The sequence below is a fragment of the Embiotoca jacksoni genome, unplaced genomic scaffold (genome assembly GCF_022577435.1).
Source record: "Embiotoca jacksoni isolate LCO1_2020_lvr unplaced genomic scaffold, fEmbJac1.0.p SCAF_3, whole genome shotgun sequence".
Classification (NCBI taxonomy): Eukaryota; Metazoa; Chordata; class Actinopteri; family Embiotocidae; genus Embiotoca; species Embiotoca jacksoni.
Window position 1 is genome coordinate 9,055,559 of NW_027185381.1, and position 21,591 is coordinate 9,077,149.

At 45.6% G+C, this 21,591-nt stretch overlaps 3 protein-coding genes across 16 annotated transcripts in view; 1 reads left to right on the forward strand and 2 right to left on the reverse strand.

Annotated features, from left to right (window-relative positions):
* Window positions 1-13,274, reverse strand: part of LOC138206707 (DENN domain-containing protein 2A) — a 37,587-nt gene extending 24,313 nt beyond the window's left edge. The window contains exons 1-2 of one of the 4 annotated variants that reach the window (XM_069163612.1): window positions 13,199-13,274; window positions 10,571-10,639 (exon numbers count right to left, since the gene is read on the reverse strand). The gene's annotated coding sequence lies outside the window, so the exon portion shown is untranslated. Of the gene's footprint in view, window positions 1-9,586; window positions 10,040-10,570; window positions 10,640-11,503; window positions 11,996-13,198 lie in introns of those variants that run through there. The other 3 variants (XM_069163610.1, XM_069163609.1, XM_069163608.1) reach the window with 3 other exon arrangements.
* Window positions 13,275-13,447: 173 nt separating this feature from the next.
* adck2 (aarF domain containing kinase 2) lies at window positions 13,448-19,190 on the forward strand. Of its 2 annotated transcripts, none has more exons than XM_069163624.1 (8): window positions 13,448-14,314; window positions 14,424-14,570; window positions 14,742-14,870; window positions 15,032-15,127; window positions 15,337-15,615; window positions 16,165-16,293; window positions 16,888-16,941; window positions 18,069-19,190. In XM_069163624.1, the coding sequence occupies exons 1-8, from the start codon at window positions 13,448-13,450 to the stop codon at window positions 18,144-18,146; spliced, it is 1,779 nt and encodes a 592-aa protein (XP_069019725.1). In that variant the 3' UTR covers window positions 18,147-19,190. The 2 variants fall into 2 exon arrangements, with proteins under 2 accessions (XP_069019725.1, XP_069019724.1); XM_069163623.1 differs by having other exon boundaries at window positions 17,457-18,154.
* srpk2 (SRSF protein kinase 2) overlaps window positions 18,309-21,591 on the reverse strand; it is a 66,207-nt gene continuing 62,924 nt past the window's right edge. For all 10 annotated transcript variants that reach the window (XM_069163622.1, XM_069163614.1, XM_069163620.1 and 7 more), the window contains one exon: window positions 18,309-20,898. In XM_069163622.1, the coding sequence (XP_069019723.1) occupies window positions 20,714-20,898 (185 nt within the window). In that variant the 3' untranslated portion in view covers window positions 18,309-20,713. The remainder of the gene's footprint in view (window positions 20,899-21,591) is intronic.

Below are 21,591 nucleotides of genomic sequence, written 5' to 3' on the forward strand. Positions count from 1 at the left end.
AACTCAGCAAAATCCTTCTAAAAGTCCTTCGCACTCGCTCCACCTGTCAAGAGTTTACAAATGACCGTTCCTTAAGCGCTGAACCACAGGCTTTCAATGGGAAAGGCCTCCCTTTCCTTTGGAGTTTCCATTCCACATTTCACTGACTGCAAATGGTGCAGCTTTCAAGCTAATGATGCACTAAAGATTTAAATGTGATAGGCCCTTGTTTTGGAGTGGTTGGAGGGAAAGGCTTCAACACTGTGAAATGAAAGCTGAAATTCAAATGGAGCTTTTAAGTGCAGAGAAGTCCTCGACTGACCTCGTGGAAAATTGAAGAATAAATTAATTCTTTCATCTCAACAATTTACCTATCACCAACTAAGAGGCTTGTCCATGAAGTGAAGAGAAGCTTTGCGAACAGAGAAAGAGACAAGATCCTCCCAGTGAGAAGAGAAAAAGAAGTGGAGAAGGATGAATCTGTCTTGGAGGCAGAGAAAACAAATCCCCATATCCCCCCCCCCCCCCCCCCCCCCATCTGGGAGAGGGTGTCGTGTTTCTTTTTCTTGCAGAGGTGGAGCATCTGTCGTCCAGCTCCCTCCCCACAGACAGAAAGCTCTCATCAGCAGAGCTCCTGACTCATCCCCAGTCTGCTCCCAATTACCCCGCTCGCTCCACAGACCGAGGGCTACGCCAACTCATCCCATGGCCCACTTTTAAACAGCTCGCACTTTGGCCCACATATAACATCTAACACTGCTTCTGTCCAATCCAGAAATCTACATTTGGTACCTTTACAGCTGAAATACCACTGCAGCTCCAGCCAAACTCGAAGAAATTCTTCTTACTGAAGGTCTCAGTTTGCTTAGATAAAAGTGCTTCTTAGATCACCCAACAGAAATTAAAGCCACATTTTAATTGTTGTGATCAGGGCAGGAAAATGTTCATAACTTCCTGTAAAAGTTAGTCTGACAGTTGCATCAGCTTTGCACAGTGACTGGTCAGGTGTGCACTGGTCAGAAAGAAAAAGGGTCTCCATTGTTGACACAACTACTGTTCACACTTTGACCTCGTGCAACCAAGAAAGTGTCTAATAGATAGTATTTTATTAATCAGTATAGCATCAATCTTCAAGCTGTACCTTCAATGGTGCCCATTTGAGACAAGTAAATACAGTAATGCCTTTAGACCTGGCTGGGTGAAATACTGTAAATATTGTAACTGGTTTGCTTGGACAATATTGGAACTTTAGACCTGACCAAGAATCAACTTCTTTGAGATATAGAAGATATTGTTTTTATTTAATCCAGATTTGTCAAGTTTTTAACCCTGTTAACAACTCCCACTGGATGTTTATAGGTACAGCACACATTTGTTGTTGTATTCATTACCTTTATGGTATGGTCTTTTTTGCCTCCTGTTTTCTTAAATGTTTACCGGTATTGACGTTATGTATGACTATGCTTTGCTTCTCTGTAGAGCACTTTGTAAACTCTGTTTTTAAAGGTGCTATATAAATAAAGTTATCATTATTATTATTATAATTATATTATGAGCAAAATAAGCAGCAAATGGCTGAGCATTTCCACTTTGGAACTGCTGTGACGGTCTGAGAGTCTTAAACGCAAAGACTAAAGACAGCCAGTGTTTCATACATCACATATCTAAGAAACCTACTCCAGTCAACTTTCCATATCATTGAGCTTCCAGCTTGAGATGCAAGCAAAAAGGGGATGAGTGGGTGCAGATAGAGGCGAGAACTATTTGCATATTCATAGACAGACAAAGGTGTAGAGGTACATCTCAGTCATTTTACGGCACAAAGGAAAAAAAAAACTTCTGTATGTAATTTTAATGAAAGAAGAAGAGTTCTCGGAGGTTTAATCAATGCCAACAGAGGGATTTTAAGATGCATCAATTATCTTTAAATACTTTATATATTATTGCTTCTTGCATAGCTTGCAATCTATTGTTTCTATTTATAATCCTTCAGCCATTCCAGCAGCACGGCTCATCGGTCGCTCGGTTTGTTCAACATTTTGGCCCAGAGAGAAATATCTCCGCAGCTATTGGATGGATGGCTAAAATATTTTGATAGATATCCATCTTCTCTTAAGGCTATAAGACTTAATGCCCCCCCCTGACTTTTCCTAGCACTCCCAGCAGATACGAATTTTGACTTATCGAGTGAAGGATCTCAACATGTCAGAGCGCAGCCTCACAGAGCCACCAGTGTGTGTTGTTCGTCTATGCGAGCTTTTTTACTTATTCCTGTTTATGTATTGGACAATAAAGCTATTCTAAATTTCATACCCAGCTACATTCCTCCCAAAAGAAGGAAAAAGCTGATTTGTTAAAGACAAATTGGTGAACTTCAAGGGCTCATCCTGTGGTAAGAAACAAGACCCTGGCCTCGATGCACCTGCGGTCGGAGGGCCGTGATTGAAGCAAGAATAAATCATCTCTGACAGAGTGAATAAGACCATTAACAGGAAAGCTCGTCACACAAAAGAAGCCATGGAGCTCTTCTTGGCAATGAGCCTTGCTATTTGGCAGGTGGTGATGAATTTCAGTGGATGAGGTAATTTATTAACATCCACGAGTAATATGGCAGGTGATAGACACGCAGACCTTCTGCAGTCTGCAACCGCGGCTGTATTTTGTTTCACCGAGCCCTTAAATATAGGAGACGGCCACAGCACGTCTCACACCTCAGACAATACCTGTCTCTGCTGTTAACAACACCCAAAGTGCCTGAGTTTTACAGACATGTGAGGAAGTGTCACTTTTATACACCATCATTCATGAAAAAAAAAAAAAAAAAAAAAAAAAAAAGACGGTGAGCAGTATTTACAGCTATCTGACATTATACGGTGCTGACACAGAATGTGGCATTTCGAGCCTAATGGTAAAACCTTTCCTCTCGAAACAGGCTCAGACCCAGTGAATGTGCTTTCAACAATAACCTGGCTTCATCAGCGCACTAACATTATTCTCTGAGCCCCAGATCCAGTTTCTCTTCCAAGGCGCAGTCTCTGAGCTGAGCTCCAATGTCAAAACCCTCTCCTTCCTGTTTTTTTTTTTTCCCCCCCGTTTCATATTTTAAGGGTTCCACTTGAGAATTCCCACCAGAGCTCCCCCGGCCCATCCCTGCTCCCCTGCAGGCCTGCACAGAAACAGATTTTTATAATTCGCCAGCCGATCCCCGGGGGAGCCGCACAAGGCGAGAGCTTGGGAAAGTGCTCTTCCGGAGTGTAAGCTCCACAGTCGGAGCCGACGTTTTTGACCTCCACACACCCCTTAGCCGACAGCCGTGGGCCTGGGCCAATAACCGCCAGTGGATGAAAAACTGAGTGAAATAGAGAAGGGTGTTTAACACCGGTGAAGCAAGCCAAACCAAATAGATGTACGATTTGCGTTTCCATCGTCAGCTTCTCAGGAACCTCGGGACAAATTGTACTCAACACGTGAAAAATATGCTTTGCAGTTTGAGTTTTAAGTAGTTAATAAATTCTTCTGTGTGAACACCTTTGTTGACTTTGTTGACAGACTAATGCTTCATTGACTGAAGTCACTGAACATTTGAAGCTGCTTATAACAAGCCTTCCTGTTGTTCAGCTGATTTATATTTCAGCATTAAATCAGAGACAGTGAACAATATAACAAGGAGAAACAGGTTATGCAAAAAGGTATAGTTTCATAACTTCGCATTTCTAAACATTTATTCAGAGTCATGAATGACTTACTTAATATAGACAGAAGTTTCAGCGATTTGGCACTATATATAGCAGTGTAATAAAGAATTTGATTGTCAAAACCATAATTAAACTGGAGACAGACAAAGAAAAACTACTACTCTCCCTGCTCTAGAAACTAACAAGACAGTGTTTAGATCTGATCAAAGCTCCTCTGTGTCTGCACTGTGTCTGGAGTATCTACTCATTAAGTTGTTACACTTGGATGGACCTGCAGAGCACTATTGCTTTAATTGTCATTATGGAGTGGATCCCTAAATTGACAGGTAAACAACATTCTTCTCATTCTCAGCCACGTCGGAGGGAAGAGAAGAGAAGAGAGAGAAGAGAAGAGAAGAGAAGAGAAGAGAAGAGAAGAGAAGAGAAGAGAAGAGAAGAGAAGAGAAGAGAAGAGAAGAGAAGAGAAGAGAAGAGAAGAGAAGAGAAGAGAAAGCTGAGAGTCCTTGAATGATTTGAAGGTCATTGCTCTTACGTCTTTTCCGTCACACCAAAGTAACAAAGCACACAGAAACCTTTTCCCATTTTGTTTGGACTGCTCGTCGTAACACGGCCGCCTGAATCAATGAGCTGTCCAGTCACATTAGAATTACACTTTGAACCCAGATGGACACATTCCTTTCCAGGCGGCGGTCTTCTTCACCGACAAGTTCTTTTTTTTTTTTCCAAGCAGGGGATGTTAAGCAAACAATAAATGCATGTTCATGTGCAAGTAGTGTATTTCAGTCATTGTGTGTGGACACGTGTCTGGATCCATGTGTCTGTTCTGGTCTACATTTCTCTGTCTGCTTTACTGAAAGTATTTATTTGTTTGTTTGTTTGTGTGTGTGTGTGTGTGCGTGTGCGTGCGCGTGCGTGTGTGTGCGTGTGTTCGAGTCCATGCCACACGCTGCCAATGGGTACAAGCTGCAAAGCCACACCAAGCTGACAACACTGGGGTTTTGGAGGGTGCTCATCAGCATTTGGTTTCCCGTGATGATTCTCCAAGCCCACATTTAACTCCCTGCCATCAAGCTGTATCTGCTTCTGTCTATGCCCACGTCTCCTGCCTGAACTCTGCTCAGGATTCACATTCTGCACTGTAGTCTGTGTAAACAACACGGCATAATAGAAATTTCAGCCTGCCGTGTCCTGTTAAAATGTCCCAATTAGAGTCGCAGCAACCATTTTCCCTCAAGCCATGGTCCAATTTCTATTTAATACAACTCAGGAACTTCAGCAGAGTGAAACTGACAGACAGAGTAACAGCTTGCAAAGCGAGAGGTTGGAGAAAGAGTGTGTGCATGTGTGTGTGTTTCAGGGTTAAGGGTGCCTTTAATTAAAAATATATGGCCAGCTGCCAGTGGGATGGTATACATTGTCCATGCATGCATGTGTGTGTGTGTGTTGGTCTGGACTCTTTCAAGGACAGGGTTACGGGGTGTCTAAAGATGGTAAGCATTTACCAATGCATCCGTGTGTGTGTGTGTGTGTGTGTGTGTGTGTGTGTGTGTGTGTGTGTGTGTGGAGGGGGTTGTTTTTTGATCTTGACTGAACCCATGACCATCCAACAACATCACAGACAATACCCTGCACCATAACTTGGAAACAAGAGGAATTCTTTGACCATCACCACAGGACACATTCTTTCAAAGTATGTCACCGTGGTAACAAACAGCAGCTCTGGCAGGGCAGGAGATTGGCCCGGTGGGATCTTTAAGTTGCGGGCCGCCCTGCAGAGTGCCTGTCAAAAGGGTAGTTCCTTTAAGAGGAGGGGTGGACGGGCTGTAACCTCCTAAAGCCCTGCTGTCACTTTTTCTGAGCAGAAAACAATAGAGACGACAGATGTCAATGGGCTAACACACACACACACACACACACACACACACACACACACACACACACACACTGACACCCTGCAAGAATGCACATACAAGTTTATACCCACTGAAACTACAGTACATAAACACACACACAGGCTTCTTAAATGTTCCCACCGCTATTTGACAAGTTTGTAAAAAGTGTATGAAAAATGTGTCTGCGAGAAAAAATTTAATATAATACTTCGTTTATAACACGTCAATGTAAAGCTAAACACTGCTCTTTGGATGAATTTGTACTCTCGAGACTCGTACCAATCATTCAAAACTGACTTCTCCATTTTAGTGTTTCTTCCAAGAAAAAAAAAAGAAAAAAAAAACAAGCTGATTCAGTTTGTGAGAGATGACAGACTTGTCACGAGACCTGAACATCTGGAACATCAGTTTTCAGAGTATTTTCTCCCCCATACAAAGCAAACATACTGACGAAACATGCTCTTAACCTCCACTGAGCGGATTCAAGACTTCGTGTGTTGCATGTGTTGATATGTTGAAGTGTGGTTGTGTAAGTGGGTTTGCAGGAAATAATGAGTCACAGAGAGGTATTAGATAAATGGGCAGTGAGTGAGAATACCACGAATATGAGTGCGTCAATATTTTGGTTTGAAGAACTGAAAACTAGTCCAGTCAGCCATGAGGGGGGAAAAAAAAAAAAAAACGGAGAAAATGTGCAGAGAATGAATGAGTGTTTGTCTGAGAGCAAAATGAATCACAGAGGGAGACTGAGGCTTTGAGCGTGAGCGATGAATACAAAGTCACTAATACCTGCTTTTCCACGGCAGCGCTCCTTCTCTCGCACAGCGGTCATGCGCACAGTTAGCCTTCGACCCCGAGGATGTAAAATCTGCCAGACCACTGTGATAGCAACACTAGTAACACACACACACACACACACACACACACACACACACACACACACACACACACACACACAGGCTTCACAGGACAAGACCTGCAGCCCACTTATTATAACCTTGCTGACCAGCCAGACAGACCGTCCCCGTCTCTTTATCTCCAACTCTATAAACCTTCTCTCAGCCGGTCTCAATTCAATTAACTCCCTGCCTTACCCAGTTAAGTAAATACAACGCCACAACAGACAGAAACAGGAGACACGGTAGAGGAATGTGGATTTGTGCTCAGTGAAGCTGTGCGAAAGCTGTTTATTTATCCCACTAAGAAAATTCAAGTACAGAAAGTGAAGAACACCTCGGCCGCTCCTCCGGTCAACTATATTAAATCAAATGGTCCGATGTTGCGTGTTGCGTGGATTTAGTTGTTGGGTTTAAATGATCGTCCAGCTACTGTGAAAGGTCTGAGGGAAGCCATTGTAATGTTGGCTGATTGGAAAGCATCTGATGGGTCGCTGCTTACAGGACATGGACACATGCATGCAAACGATGCGTCGGAAACTTAAAGGCGCTTTATGGAGTATTTAACCACTGGTGGCACTTACAGAGCAGTTGTTGTTTTTTATTTTGTATGTGCATGCCACAAGTAAAATCATGAAATTAGGACGTATTTGTTCTGAGTTTAGGGACACACTTCTGCATCAGCTGAAAAAAAAAAAAAAACTTCACACATCGGTTGCTAATCGTCTTTTACCTCAAAAACAAACCATGTTTGTCAAAAGGAAGGGAAGACGGAAAAATACTGTCCATGCTTCAGATTCTATGAATTCTGCATAAAGCCAGATGGTGGTAGTAAAGTAATGCAGCAATTGAGAAAAAAAAAAAAAAAAAAAGAAGTTAGTCTCGCAAGTTTTACATTATTTCCCAACTATTAAACCATTGTAAATGTTTTATGGGTCCTGAAATGCATTCAAGATGTTTGGTAGGTTTTTAAGACGGCACTGTGTTGAGAAATATGAACAAAAATCACGTTTGTTTACGATGAAAACATTTATACAGTAATTAACCAAATTGGTCTCTTTATATTTTGTTGGTGACTTTGTTAATAGGCGGTTCTGCCTTTTGGGATTTCCTGTCGTCATCTGACACTCAAACAGTGTGGTCAACATTGTGTTGTGTTTTTCAACCGTTCCTCCATCCAGGAGGATCGATCCTGGATGCGCTGCTGTTTTCCGTGGCTGTTTAACGTGCTAAGAGCCCAGCTTAGAAGTATTATTCCAAAAACAACAGCAATTACTGCCGATGGCGGCGCAAGATGTATCACCAGGGTGTCGAGGCAGCAGGTGTCGTCGAACGACTTCACTAACAGACGCGCATTTGATCATTTGTGAAGCGGTGGAGATCATGTTGCAACATCTCGGGTGTAAAGGCATTTTAACCCAACAGCAGTGTCAGTGATGTCAGATCATCTGCATACAAAATGATATTTCAGGTCGTTGGGACGATAACTTTCTGGAGCCACCTGAAGCTGAACTCCCCTCTCCTCCCGGGGGAGGTTTCCCCCTCAGCCTGCCTCCTCACAACAATACAGGCAACGCATGAAGAGGTGTCTTTGTTCACTGAAGAATGATCATCTCACTTATCCTCTCTCTCTCCTCTCTCTCTCCTCTCTCTCTTTTCTCTCTCTTCTCTCTCTCCTCTCTCTCCTCTCTCTCTCCTCTCTCTCTTCTCTCTCGCTCTCCTCTCTCTCTTCTCGCTCTCCTCTTTTCTCTCTCTCCTCTCTCTCTCCTCTCTCTCTCCTCTCTCCTCTCTCTCTTCTCGCTCTCTCTTTTCTCTCTCTTTTCTCTCTCTCTTCTCTCTCTCCTCTCTCTCTTCTCTCTCTCCTCTCCTCTCTCTCTTCTCTCTCTCTCCTCTCTCTCTCCTCTCTCTCTTTTCTCTCTCTCTTCTCTCTCTCTCCTCTCTCTCTTCTCTCTCTCTCTCTCCTCTCTCTCTCCTCTCTCTCTTTTCTCTCTCTCTCTTCTCTCTCTCTTCTCTCTCTCTCCTCTCTCTCCTCTCTCTCTCTTCTCTCTCTTTTTCTCTCTCTCCTCTCTCTCTCCTCTCTCTCCTCTCTCTCTTCTCTCTCTCTCTCCTCTCTCTTCTCTCTCTCTCCTCTCTCTTCTCTCTCTCTCTTTTCTCTCTCTCCTCTCTCTCTCTCTCTCTCTCTTTTCTCTCTCTTTTCTCTCTCCTCTCTCTCTTCTCTCTCTTCTCTCTCTTCTCCTCTCTCTCTCTTCTCTCTCTCTCTTTTCTCTCTCTCTTCTCTTCTCTCTCTCTCCTCTCTCTCTTCTCTCTCTCCTCTCTCTCTCTCTCCTCTCTCTCTTCTCTCTCTCTCTCTCCTCTCTCTCTCTCCTCTCTCTCTTCTCTCTCTCTGTCTTCTCTCTCTCTTTTCTCTCTCTCTTCTCTCTCTCACTCTCTCCTCTCTCTCTTCTCTCTCTCTGTCTTCTCTCTCTCTTTTCTCTCTCTCTTCTCTCTCTCTCTCTCTCCTCTCTCTTTTCTCTCTCTTTTCTCAACAAGCCAGTCAGGAATGTGATGATTTTATCGTACTCTCCATCCCTTATCCAAATTGTCCCCAGACCATCTATCTGCACATTGTTTTCATTTTAAAGAGGCCGCTGAGTGCTGACAACCGGCGAGCATGCATGTGTGCTCAGAGAACTCAGTGAGGTACAGAAGACTGTTTTGTGGGCAGCTGTAATGGACTCGGTTCAGACTCGCTACTTGAGCAACACTCAGCATACTTTAAGTGGAGCCAGAGCAGTCCAGAATAAAATATGGCTTAAATAAACACGGACAAAACCACATCCTAACATGCACCATCCGTACTGCTTTACACGAGCAGAGACATACATTGTGTACATGGACAAACGGATGCATGCTGACACGCTCAAAGTCGGGCACAAGCGTGTATTTAAGACTGCAGAGAATGTGAGAAAGCTACTTGCATGGCATTGAGTCTTTCAGTCTGAACAAACTACACCGATTCAACTGATTCATTAAAAAAAAAAAAATAAAAATAAAAAAAAATCACCATGTGCACAACAGGCTGTACAGAAAACGTTCTCTCTCACTTTGTTAGTGAGAAAATAAAGAAACTTTGAAATGACATTACCTTTCTGAGCAGGGTGAGCCCTGTTGAAGTGCACTTGGAGGAGTTTCTCATTTTGCGAAACCTGACCCTGCAGAAGATAGCATCCACTTGCATGGTTCCTTTGCTTCAGAGTGGTAGCCCTTTTTTTTCCTCCCTCTCTCTCTCTCTCTCTCTCTCTCTCTCTCTCTCTCTCTCTCTCTCTCGGTTTGTACTCCCCTACCCCTGCCTCTGACTTCTCTCACTGTGCATTGCTCCTGCCTGTACCTCCCACACACAGAGCGAAGACACAGGGTGCACCTCTGAAAAAAGTTTGAAAAAAGTCACAGTCAGAGGAAATCCCTCCTCTCGTCCGGCCTCCGGGCTAAAATGTTTACAGCTCCTTCTCCACTTTTAGCTCTCAAACACTCACTCAGCCTCCTATCTCTCAGTGACACTGACTCCTTCTCTGTCTCTCTCCCCTTCTCAAACTTTTCCCACTCCTCCTTCCCCTCAGGCCGCCACCCCCCTCCCCTCCTCCCTCCCTCCCTCCTTCGCTCTCTTTCTCTCCTCCCTCTCCATTTTCCATCATCACCCCCCCCCCCTCCCCTCCCTCCACATCCCCTCCCACCCACCTAAACCCCCCACTGCTGAACTAATCTGCAGCTGGCCTGCGATTGGAGCCCTGGTTGCTGGGGAAACCGAGTGTCCTGCTCAGAAAAAAAAAAAAAAAAAAAAAAGAAATTGGAGGAATGGAGCAGGAAGGGGCAAAGCTGAGAGCAACTGAATACATAAATAAAAACCTCCTCTGGGAGCCAATTAAAGGAGCCCAAGGGCTCTCAATGAGGGGATAAAATGTTCATCTATTTCATCTTGTTCGTGGTTTTGTTTTGTTCACATGTGGCAAACAGCAGCAGCAGCAACAACAACAACCACAAGTAGTGCACAGGTATGAGTAGTGTTTTAAATACTGTGCGTGGTGAGACTTTACGCAGAAAAAGGTTTGACAGTGTTTGAGTTGATAGTCACCTCTCGTCAGTCAGGAGACACAAAGTGGGGAGTCGAGCTCGCCATCAGGCCCGGAGTGACTCAATGATCCTGTTGGAGAGAGCAGAACAAGAAAGTGAGAGAGCAGGAAACAAGACTAGACATGCATACTGATGACCACTGCGATTAACAACTAACCTGTCCAACCCCACAGGCGCTCTTTGGGAAGTTCATTAATTAAAACTTGCAGAGACAGAAAGGACTCAAAACTTGCATTCTCCTTTTCCTATTTAAAGAAATACGGGTATTGAATGAAGCCCTGTAGATTTGGACATTTCCATTTGATTAATGAGTTCACTCACTAATGTGACATGTTAGATTTAAGTATAGTAAAAGTACTGTGATGAACAGCAGCAGCAATGAAGAGATACAGACTATATATGAAGATTAGCGTTGAAATGATTCGTCAGATAATTAACTACAAACTAGTTTCAGGATTGTTTTAAGTCTTTTAAGATAAAATGCCAAACTAGTTCAGGCTTGTCATTCAGGAAGATTTGCTGAATTTCTTTGCTCCGCATCAGCAAAAAAAAATGTCTCTTTTTTTTGGACGGCAGGCCCGACACATGTAGTCAGTCAAAACTGTCACCTTTAAGCTTTAAGGAACCCAGATGGATATATTTCACTACGTTTTGATATTTTTAAACCAGTTACACAGTTAATCCAGAAACAAATCTTTGGATTAATCGATAATAAGCATTAATTGCAGCCTTAATGGGAATAGACGCACCATATTATGAATATAACTACAATCTTATGTAATTTCATAAAGTAGCTGTGTGTGATCTATATGTTTTTGAGACAACTATAGTTTATCACTTATAGCTTTATAGACAATAGTTTATGCCCAACATACATGTGTATACATGCAACAAATAAAAGAAGTTTAACAAGATCTACAAAAAAAAAAACAACCTAATGTTATTGACTGTAGAGGCATTCCTGATGTTGTCCTGCAGTATGGGAACATAATCTTACTCTGGTTGAATGATGTGAGGTCATTCAGAGTCAGAACTGTAAAACACACAAAAACACGCGAGGGCTGCACTCCGACAGACATTTCATTGAGCGTCGAACAGCATCACCTCAGCAGAGCAACTATCCCGCTGACCTCCGAGCCTCGACCCTGACCTCGCCTTTGAAATGCAAGAGAGATCTAAAAAGCCTTGGCTTGTCTGTCAATAGCTGTGGGGGGAACATTGGGAGGGAGGTGGAGGCCAGCAACATCTGTTTGGCGTTTAGCCCACCTTATTGTGTTGCTGGGTACTCTATCAGACCTACAGCTGGGATCCTGGGAGCCCACTGAGCCCACTGAGCCCACCGTCCAGGGGACTTTCACCGGGACAGGGAACATGGCCCAAACAACTTCTCAGTCCTTGACGGTGCATAGAAAGCTGTTTGCACGACCTGTTATTTAAAGCAGAGGAAATGACAATGAAATCACACCCAGAGTGTGTTTTTGTTCCCCCGTCTCCTCCTTTCCTTTATGACCCAGAAACTGGTTTTGCCAGCCATACTAATACCAAAGGAAAAATAATAAATCAGCTCTGAAGTGATCTCTTGGGACGTTTGTTCAGGGAAACACAGATTATCATACCAGAAAGTATGTTTTAATGCTGCCTTCATTATCGTCCAGACCACATACTGTAAACTCTGTTTACACTGTGGGTCCTATAATTTATTGACAGTTACATACAAAAAAACTTGTCTTTGTTAATTTGTTTTACCTGTTAATGCCAAACATTTCTCATGTTACAGAAAGCCTTCCTCCCTTTGTTTTGTTTTCTGTAAGCTGAATATATTTGGTTTCTTAATGTAGTAAATCTACTCGACTTCCTCTGACGACTGTTTCCTTGATATAGATTCATTTGTTCTGTTAAATTTCCACAAATTAAACACAATCTAAAGTTCCCAGAGGTCATTGGGACTCTCAACTGACCGACAAACAGTGTGAACAACGTGTGACATGTCTCCATCTTTGGACCAGTTAGCGTCTTTGCAGTGACTTGAACTCGTGTTAATGTCTGTTATTGATTTGGTAAAATAAATAATAATAATAATAATAATAATAATAAAAGAAGCTTTGGACATACCTTGTTGTAAGAAACGCTGTTTAAACAAACTTCGCTTGTTGGTTCATTTGATCCAAAAGCTGGTAAATTAATTTAACAAAACATTTTTTTACTTTTACTTACACAAAAAAACGCAAAGTAAGACCAAAAAAAAACACACACAAAAAAAAAAAAACACTCTGTGAGCGGAAGAGGCGTAGACACGAAACGTCCGCTACGTTATTGATTAATATCCAATCGTTAAAAAGTTTTTTTTTTTTACAAGTTGTTCAATTTACACGCGTGCCTTTAAGACGAAGTCACGTGACACCCCCCCCCCGTCGGCGTCACATCACTCCCGGAAGCAGGCTGTCATTCGCGGTGTTTGGACCTTCTCGTTTGGTTCCAGCAACGCCAGCTGAACCATGAAAGATCCCGTTAGTCAACAACTGGAAGAGAAGTGACAGTTACCTCGCGTCTGCAGGAAACTACAATAACGACCGGGGAGCCCACGTGAAGGTAAAGCTTCAAAATGGTCGATAAAAAAATAAATAAATACCCAAATGTTGTTGAAGCTACTTTGACGTAAGCGTTGCTGCAGTTCGCGTCTTTCTGTCCAGGTGGTGTAAATCTCCGCCATAAAGCTGCCGATGTCCACGCGGAGAGGATGGCTCGTGTCCTCGACTGGTGATTTTTGCAACAACAACAACAACAACAACAACAACAACAAAAAAGGCTGTTTTGCAGCACGAGCCGAGCGCGTGCGGAGCGCTTCGCCTCCGGGACGGAGCCGACAGCCGGTTCCGCGATGACCGCGATGGTCCGCGGAGCAAGAGGAGTCCTCGTCAACCTGAGGTCCTCTTTACGGAAAGCGGGCTTCTTCACCAGAATCGGGCTCGTCCGGACCGCCGGGACACGTTCAGCCCAAAGAGGGCAGGTTTTAACCCGCGTGCCCAGAGTGACGCTGCTGTGTTTGGGTGCAGTCGGCGCTTCGTCGCGCGCGGCCCGGTGCCAGGAGGCGACTCTTCCGTCCCGGTCCTCTGGCAGGAAGTCTCTAGCCAAAGTCCAAGTACACAAAGTCCTCTTTTTCCTCCGCCTCGGCCTCCGCGCTTTGGTTCTGTTCCTCAAATTCGGTCCCCTTCTTCTCTTGTCCCCCCTGGCTCTGCTGTCTGGCCGCTGGGCGTCTCACTGGCTGGACGCCCTGCTGTGGGTGACCGAGTCCTCCGGTCCCACTTTCATCAAGCTGGGGCAGTGGGCCAGCACCAGGCGAGACGTGTTCCCTCAGCGGTTTTGCGAGCGCTTCTCTCGGCTCCACGTCCGGGTGCGGCCTCACTCCTGGGCCCACACCAAGCAGTCTCTCCGCAGGGCCTTCGGGGAGGACTGGAGGAGGATTTTAACGTTCCAGAGTAAAGAGCCGGTGGGCTCGGGGTGCATCGCTCAGGTGTACCGAGGCTGGGCCAGGGCGGACCGGGTGGAGGATCCGGCTTTCCGGTCGCTGGTGGAGGAGATGGAGAAAGAGGACCTGCTGGAAGCCTGGGAGATCCCCGGCCTCGGAGGCGTGACCGGGACTCTGCGGCAGCTCTGGAGAGGGAGCAAAGAGGAGGAGGGCCACGAGGAGGGAACTCATCCGGACGGTCGGCATGATACGGAGCGCCTGATACCCGTGGCTATCAAGGTCAGCCGAGATTGTCTCGCCCCTCGTCGACCCCGCGCGGTTGAGGGAGCCCGCTGTGATCGACCTGTACGTTTCTGTATGTTTCTGTATGTTTCCTGGCGTGTTTTAGGTGGTTCATCCAGGCGTCAGGAGGCAGGTGGAGATGGACCTGCTGCTGATGAAAGCCGGCAGCTGGCTGCTGCACCGCCTGCCCGGACTCAAATGGCTCAGCGTTTGTGAGATAATCGGGGAGTTTGAGAAGCTCATGACCAAACAGGTACCGTACGAACGTCCGGACTCCCGCGTTTAAACCGCATCTGAAAACGATGGTGTGACTCCGTTTTGAGAGGTCGTACCGTATCGCGGAACGGTACGACCTCCGCAGGAGGAGGAGGAGGAGGAGGACACGCTTTCTAATTCCAGTGAACCGACCGGACGTGTGTTTCAGATCGATCTCCGGTTCGAGGCCAAGAACATCGAGCGTTTCCGGGAGAATTTCCTCGACGTCGACTACGTCAAGTTCCCAACTCCGTTGCGACCGTTCGTCACCAGGGCCGTCTTGGTGGAGACCTTTGAAGTGAGCACGCCGACCTAGAACCGCCGAGGCGTCGTCCTCTTCGGCAAAACAAAGACGCGCTCCATTTCAAAGCGCTCGTCATTTCTGCCGGTTGAACTGACGTCTTTCTGAAACATGGAAATGAAGCCGCGACTTCTTTTGATATTCTGCCTTCCCTTCAGGAGAGTGAGCCCATCTCCAACTTCCTGAGCTCTGACATTCCCGAAGAGGTGAAGCAGAGAATAGCCAGGATGGGAGTCGACACCCTGCTGAAAATGGTGAGCGACGTAATCACCAGTGACGGTAGTCGACGTTTATGAAAGGAGGTTTTGATTGTTTATGTTATTGTATATGTTTTGAAGACATGTCTCCGTCTGACTGGATGTTATTCCGTGATTATATATGTATATATGTATATATATATATTTTTTCTCCCTCTACTTCATAACTTCGTCCACTTATCTCCACGGTCCCGTGCGCACTTCAGATCTTCGTGGATAACTTCGTCCACGGGGACCTTCATCCCGGCAACATCCTGGTCCAGTCCCGGGGCTCCGCTGCCGGGCCCGGTGACGAAGCCGGCGTCCCGGGGGAGCGTCGCGGGAAGACCACCCTCACGGACTTGTGGGACACGGTGGTGGTCAGCGTCAGACCGGACCCGAGCCCTTTCCAGCTGGTGCTGCTGGACGCCGGCATCGTGGTCCAGCTCGGCGACTACGACCTGGCCAACTTCAAGGCCGTCTTCACGGCCGTGGTGCTGCGTCAGGTGAGGACAGCAGAGGCGCGCACGTGACGTTTGTGCGTCGGAGGCGTGATGAAGCGATAGCCCGGTGGACTTTTTGAACCTCTCAACGGCAATAAAGTTACTTCCGTTTGTTTTTCAGGGAACGGTCTGGATCGCTCGATTTGATTCGTGTGAAACCATTCGTCGCGTTTTCATTCGTGCGGATGAAACACGTTGAAATTTGAGTTTGGTTGAGTTGTCGCTCAGCTGGAAACGGACTGAAACGCTGTTTTTGTTTAGAAGTTTTGATTAAAAGTAGGAAGTCGGTTGTTACAGGCTTTTTTTTTTTTTTTTACCAGATCATGAATTTCAGGACTAATAAATATGTGTGGAAATTAAGAAACGTCACGAAAAGGCGTCGCTTCGCAGAAACGTAGCAGAACGTGTCAAACCTGCTTAACGCGCGTTTAAAATGTCCACATGTCCACAGCAAATCACCATCAGCCTTTAAATCCCAAAAGAAGCGAACGTAATCTTCAGCTTTGACTAACTTTGACTTTGCTCCTCGTTGTTTTTTTTGTTTTTTTTTAGGGCGAGCGAGTGGCCGAGTTGATTTTGAATCACGCCCGAGCGAACGAGTGCCAAGACGTGCCGCAGTTTAAGAAGGAGATGGCGGAGCTGGTGGATCACGCCCTCAGCAGCCCGCTCGCTCTGGGAAAGGTACAAACCAGCGGTCGGGCTTCTTCTTTTTTTTTTTTTTAAATTGCATCCGATTTGTAGCTTCACATGATAATCGTCCCCGTTGAGGCCGTGATCGTCGTGTTACTACGTTCAGTAGAAGAGGCCGTCAGAAAAAAATAATGCATTTTCAATTTGGTCCTCCTCATGTGATCATTTATTATAATACAATTGATCGGTGTTTCTTTTCTCCTCCCTTGCACTGCGCTTATCGCTCAATAAACACCGTTTGCTTCCCTATTCTTATGGTGAAGGACTATAATGTGCAACTTCCAACAAATTTGCCTCGGTCTAATACGGACCCTCGTAGTGGTTTCCGGTGCTTCGTAAAGGGCCGACCATTCTTAGGAGAGACCATTGAAGTACACAAGCTGCGTAAAGGCTCGGGTTCAAAGTGGAACATGAACACAAGCCAGCAGTATAACACCGACGGGACTCTCTGGACTTTGATAAATAGTAATCCGTCAGCTGAAGGTGTTCATAATGTCGTCGTCTCTTATTGTCTGGTGAAAGTCATCAGTGACTTTGAGAAATAGCGGTCGCCGATTACGTGTTTTTTGTTTGTTTCGTTTGTAGATCCAAGTGGCTGACTTGCTCTCCAGAGTCTTTGGTCTGCTCATCAAACACAAGGTAAAATATTACCACGTCACACTCATCAAGGGCAACCAGGAAAAAAAAAAAACCACACACACTTGTGATCTGTGGTGTCTCAGTTAATCACAACAGGCAGTTCTGACAGAGCTGTTGCTGTTGCCGTGGTGCCGACCGGTTTTTCCCTCAAGTAAAATTGCCCCAAAAATAAATTCCTGTCGCGTTATGTTGTCAGTTTTTAAACCTGAAGTTTAATGTCGGAGAAATCCCCGTACTGTGGTTCGTTCGACGTGGATGCTTTGCAGACGGCTGATCCACGCTTTGAAAATGAATTCATTCAAGGAATCGCAGGTAGACAAACGTCCTTTCCATCTGACCTGTGAAATGAATTGCGGTATTTGCCGTGCTGCGTCAGAAGTGTTTCCGTCTTATGCAGGAAGCAATGTACTCGTCTGTAATGTCAGCTACAGGAAGGAAGGTTCCTGGTTCAGCGCTTGTATACGCCTCAACCTAACGAGATTGCTCATTCATGTTGTCGCCGATCGTTTTTCCAGGTCAAGCTGGAGAGCAACTTTGTGTCCATCGTGTTGGCCATCATGGTGCTGGAGGGTCTGGGCAGGTCACTCGATCCCAACCTGGACATCCTGGATCTGGCCAAACCCCTGCTGCTGAAGAACTGTGCCTCGCTGCTCTGATGCACTGAAGCACGATGGATCGCGCACAACTTCACCTGCAGATGCGCGTCCTCGCGGCGAAAAGATTCCACGCCACAAACACCCCGTCGCGGTTTACACGTCGGTGGGTCGTTCCACATTCATCGCTCGTGCTCTTGAATTACGCCGCCCGCTGTCTCGCGAGTAATTTCAACCCGCTGAAATAAACCTCGAATGAAGGACTACTTTACAACCAGCAACCCCCTCTTAGTTCACCGAGTGCTCACGGATGAGTCGCACGAGGCGTCGGAGACCATTCGTAGCGATTTAAGTTGTAAATACAAAATACAGCTAGAATCCTTAGTCGGGACTCAAAAGCATATTTTTGCTTTTTAATTACCATGATAGATCTCAGGATGTCTTTCATTGCGTATTAGATAGTGTTGTCTGATGGACCATATTTGCTTGGGTGAATCCCGATGTACTGTAACGTTTGTTCTTGTACACCAACAGTGTGAAGCTGCTTGGCTGATTGTACCGACGACTGACCCTCCTGTTTTAACTTCCATCAAAACAGTGGGAACCCCATGAATTATTCATATCAATAAAAAAAAAAAAAAGGGAATCCACGCTAACGGATCTTATTCTTTCCTTTGCTGCCGCTGCCGACTTTTTCTGCTGAATTTTTGTTTCCCTGAGCCTTTTAAAAGGGAGACTTCAAAGCAGGAAATGCACTACATCAAGGGCACGGCGTCCATTAATTTACAATTTTATTAAATCTGTCAATGAAAAACACGGACAAGACGCGATTCTGTCAATGTCATCAGGAAGAACAGTCAGCATGGCTGAAAGAGTGAGATCAGGAGGTTTTGGTGCGAAGAAAAAAAAAAAAAAACTCATCACATACCCTTTTATTGCAAAACTGTTGATTTTTTTTTTTTTTTTTTTTTCATCACCATCAAGAGCGCAGAGAGAGCAGCACTGTTCAAGTAAGGAGGGAGGGGAGAGGTGACAACTGTGTAAAAAAATCTTTCAATAATAATAATTAATAATAATAGTAATGACAAAAGAAATAAAAACATCTCTAATAGACAAACACAATCACCTCAGTATAAGACGAGATTCTGTCACGGTCACAACAACCAGAGAAAAGTTGTTTTCTTTTTTTTTTTTCCTATTTTTTTTAATGAATTAAATAGTTTTTAAAAATATCTCACCATTTACTTATACTCATCTTTTTTTTTTTCATTTATTGCGAAAAATAGGCAACTGGACTAATTGTGATGATGCGAGTTCTGTTTGTGTGTGTGTGTGTGTGTGTATAAGTGTGTGTGTGTGTGACAGAAATAGAGATAAAGTGGAGAGATAGTGGAAAGTCTTGGAGCGTTGGCACCGAGAGCAGCAGCAATGTGTGGCGATGCAGTACTCTCATTCAGCCACCAGGTGGCACAGTTCAGTCTGAGCTTTCCTCCAGGGTTGAGCTCCAGCAGCTTGCCCCTCGCACTATATCAGAGGAAGTCAAGTTCTGCCAACAACAGCTTCCGGGTTTGTTTGTTTGTTTGTTTTTTTGTTTTTTTTTGGAATGATGCTTGTGTGTTGAATCTTTGTCCACGGTCGCTTATCTGCGTTGCCAAATCTCAGTTCTATGTACAAAGGTTTCAAATCCCTGAAGGACATCTACAAAGACAAGTGCAACCTCCGTGTGATCATCCCCTTTCTGGAGAAGCTCGGGGATAAAAGGGTTCTTCTTCTACAGGACAAAAAAAGGTGGGAGGAGTACCAATCAGATCCGGTAAACGTGCCACCGTAGGAATCAACAGAACTGTCCTCGGGAGTAGAAGTCAGGAATGATGGCAGAGGATCAAGATTTAGGAATGTCAAAGGTTAACGGAGAAGAAAGGGGGGAGAGGGGGGATCTTCATCAGAAGGGAGGGGGGGGGGCACCAAAGTATCCTAACGTAATTCTCTCTAACACAATGTCCAAGAGATGTGATGAAACAGGAAAGAAACCAGCGAAATGCACAAACAAAACAAGAGCATCCATCGTTCGTTTGTCGTATCCCTTCATGCTGATCCATCAGTCTCTCCATGCATTTTAAAAATAGTCTTTAGAGACCAGGCAGTCCTCCTCCGTCTTCGCCTGGTAGTATTTTTGTTCTTTTTTGTTCTTTTATTTTATTTTTTTTTTGTTGCTCATCCGCACTTTTCCCCCCCGTCTGTCCCCGTCCGTGTGGTGCCCCCTGGAGGACTGGCTGCCCTCCGGTTCCCTGCGGTGGCTCCCCCCCAGGCAGGAGCACGGAGCTCATTTAGGAGGGGGCGATGAGGGGAACCAAGCAGGTGACAACAGCTTTTTAAGACTGGATTCTTGGAAGAAATCGGGGTGTAAACTTTTAGTCCGAGGTGGGTGCTTCTTCCAAGGTTAAAGGAGGGAAAGGTGGGCTGGGAAGAGAGGAGAACGGGTCTGCGTGGGCAGATCTTGAGCGCAGGCACATAACACTCATTCTCTCACAGTGACTCGCGCACTCGTCTGTCTTTGAGGCCCTCGCCGTGGAAAGGTCACGGCAGACGGAGCCGTCGTGGGCCGTCGGCGCTGCAAGCAAGGCCGCCCGTTGAACTTTCCCTTCCCGTCGCCGAAATGATCAGCGGCCGTCGGCGGCCCCGCGACGGCTTCGAACAAGTTAAACTGAAGAGTCGGGAGGAGACAGGCGGGCGGGCGCAAGAGGCTGGCTGACATCTTGACGGCAGAAGAGAAGAAGAAAGCAACATTTCCTCCGGACGAAGCCCGACCTCCCTTCTCCAACGTGGGGCCGCATCCATCCTGGAATGATCCGCTTCTTTTCGGGAAATGTTTCGGAAGACACGGCTGCTATGTCACGTTATCTCCACGGGCTTGTCTTTACATTCCTTTTGGGAACAAATGTGTGCGAGTTGAGCCTCGTCATGTGAGCATGTGATGGATGTGTGTGAGATGGGACAGGAAGGAAGTCTTTCTCGTCTCTGATTTTCGTCTTCACCTTCTCTCCACTTTGCAGTTCCACAGGCTGCCGCCAGAGGGTGATGTTCGGGCTAACTGTTGGGGGGGGGCGGGGTAGGGGGGGGGGGGGCTGGGGGGAGGGGGGGGGTACAAGAGGAGGAGGACGTTTGATCAGAGTTTGTGGCTACGAGTTGAGCCAGGGGTGGTTGAGGCATTCGCCGGCCGAGGCTCTCTTCTCGGGCACCATCTCCAGCATGGGCAGAAGGAAGTGCGTGAAGTGGCCGGCGTCTTCGTGCAACCAGCCGTACTTTTCCACCAGCACGTCGAACAGGGACCACGGCTTCAGCTTGGTGATGTGCCGCAGCTCACCTGCAGGGGGCCACATAGAGCAGAGTCAGTGACGGTACGGGAGGGTGTGAGGAAGGCAAAGGGCAGCAATCGGAAAGGGTCGGTCCACACACATTCTGGAAAAAAAACATTCTTTAACTTAAAAGAATGAGACTGGTGAGATATATATATATATACATATATATATATGTATATATATACATATATATATATATTTATTTATTTTTTTTTTCTTGTTTTCATCAAATCCCAAGAAAAAGAACAAAACATTTCTGAGTGAATTGGCATGTTCCTTTAATACTATTAACATTCGAGCCTTTTGTTTATTTTGATCCAATCCCACATTCACCACCCTGCTGCCTCAATACTCACGAGAGCACCAAATTCGTATGAATCCGCAGCTGAAATTTCAGTATCGCGTTTACTACCGTTTGATATACTTTTGTTCGCCTTTAAAAGAACACGTCACCAGTTTAGGAACAAGCGGGGAGTCAGAAAGTCCTGAAAGAAATGGCCGTGGTATTGGTGGTTTTGAGCTTCTCCTGGGATTTCCTGATAATATGAAAACCATAAAACATCAGCAGCCTTATTCTTGAACTACATATAGCGCCGTTTAGCCATGAGAGTTTTAGTCTTTCTGTCTCGGATCTCGGCCTCCACCCAGATACAGTGGAGTTGAACAAAATTTCATTTGTGGTACTCGCAGCTTTGAAA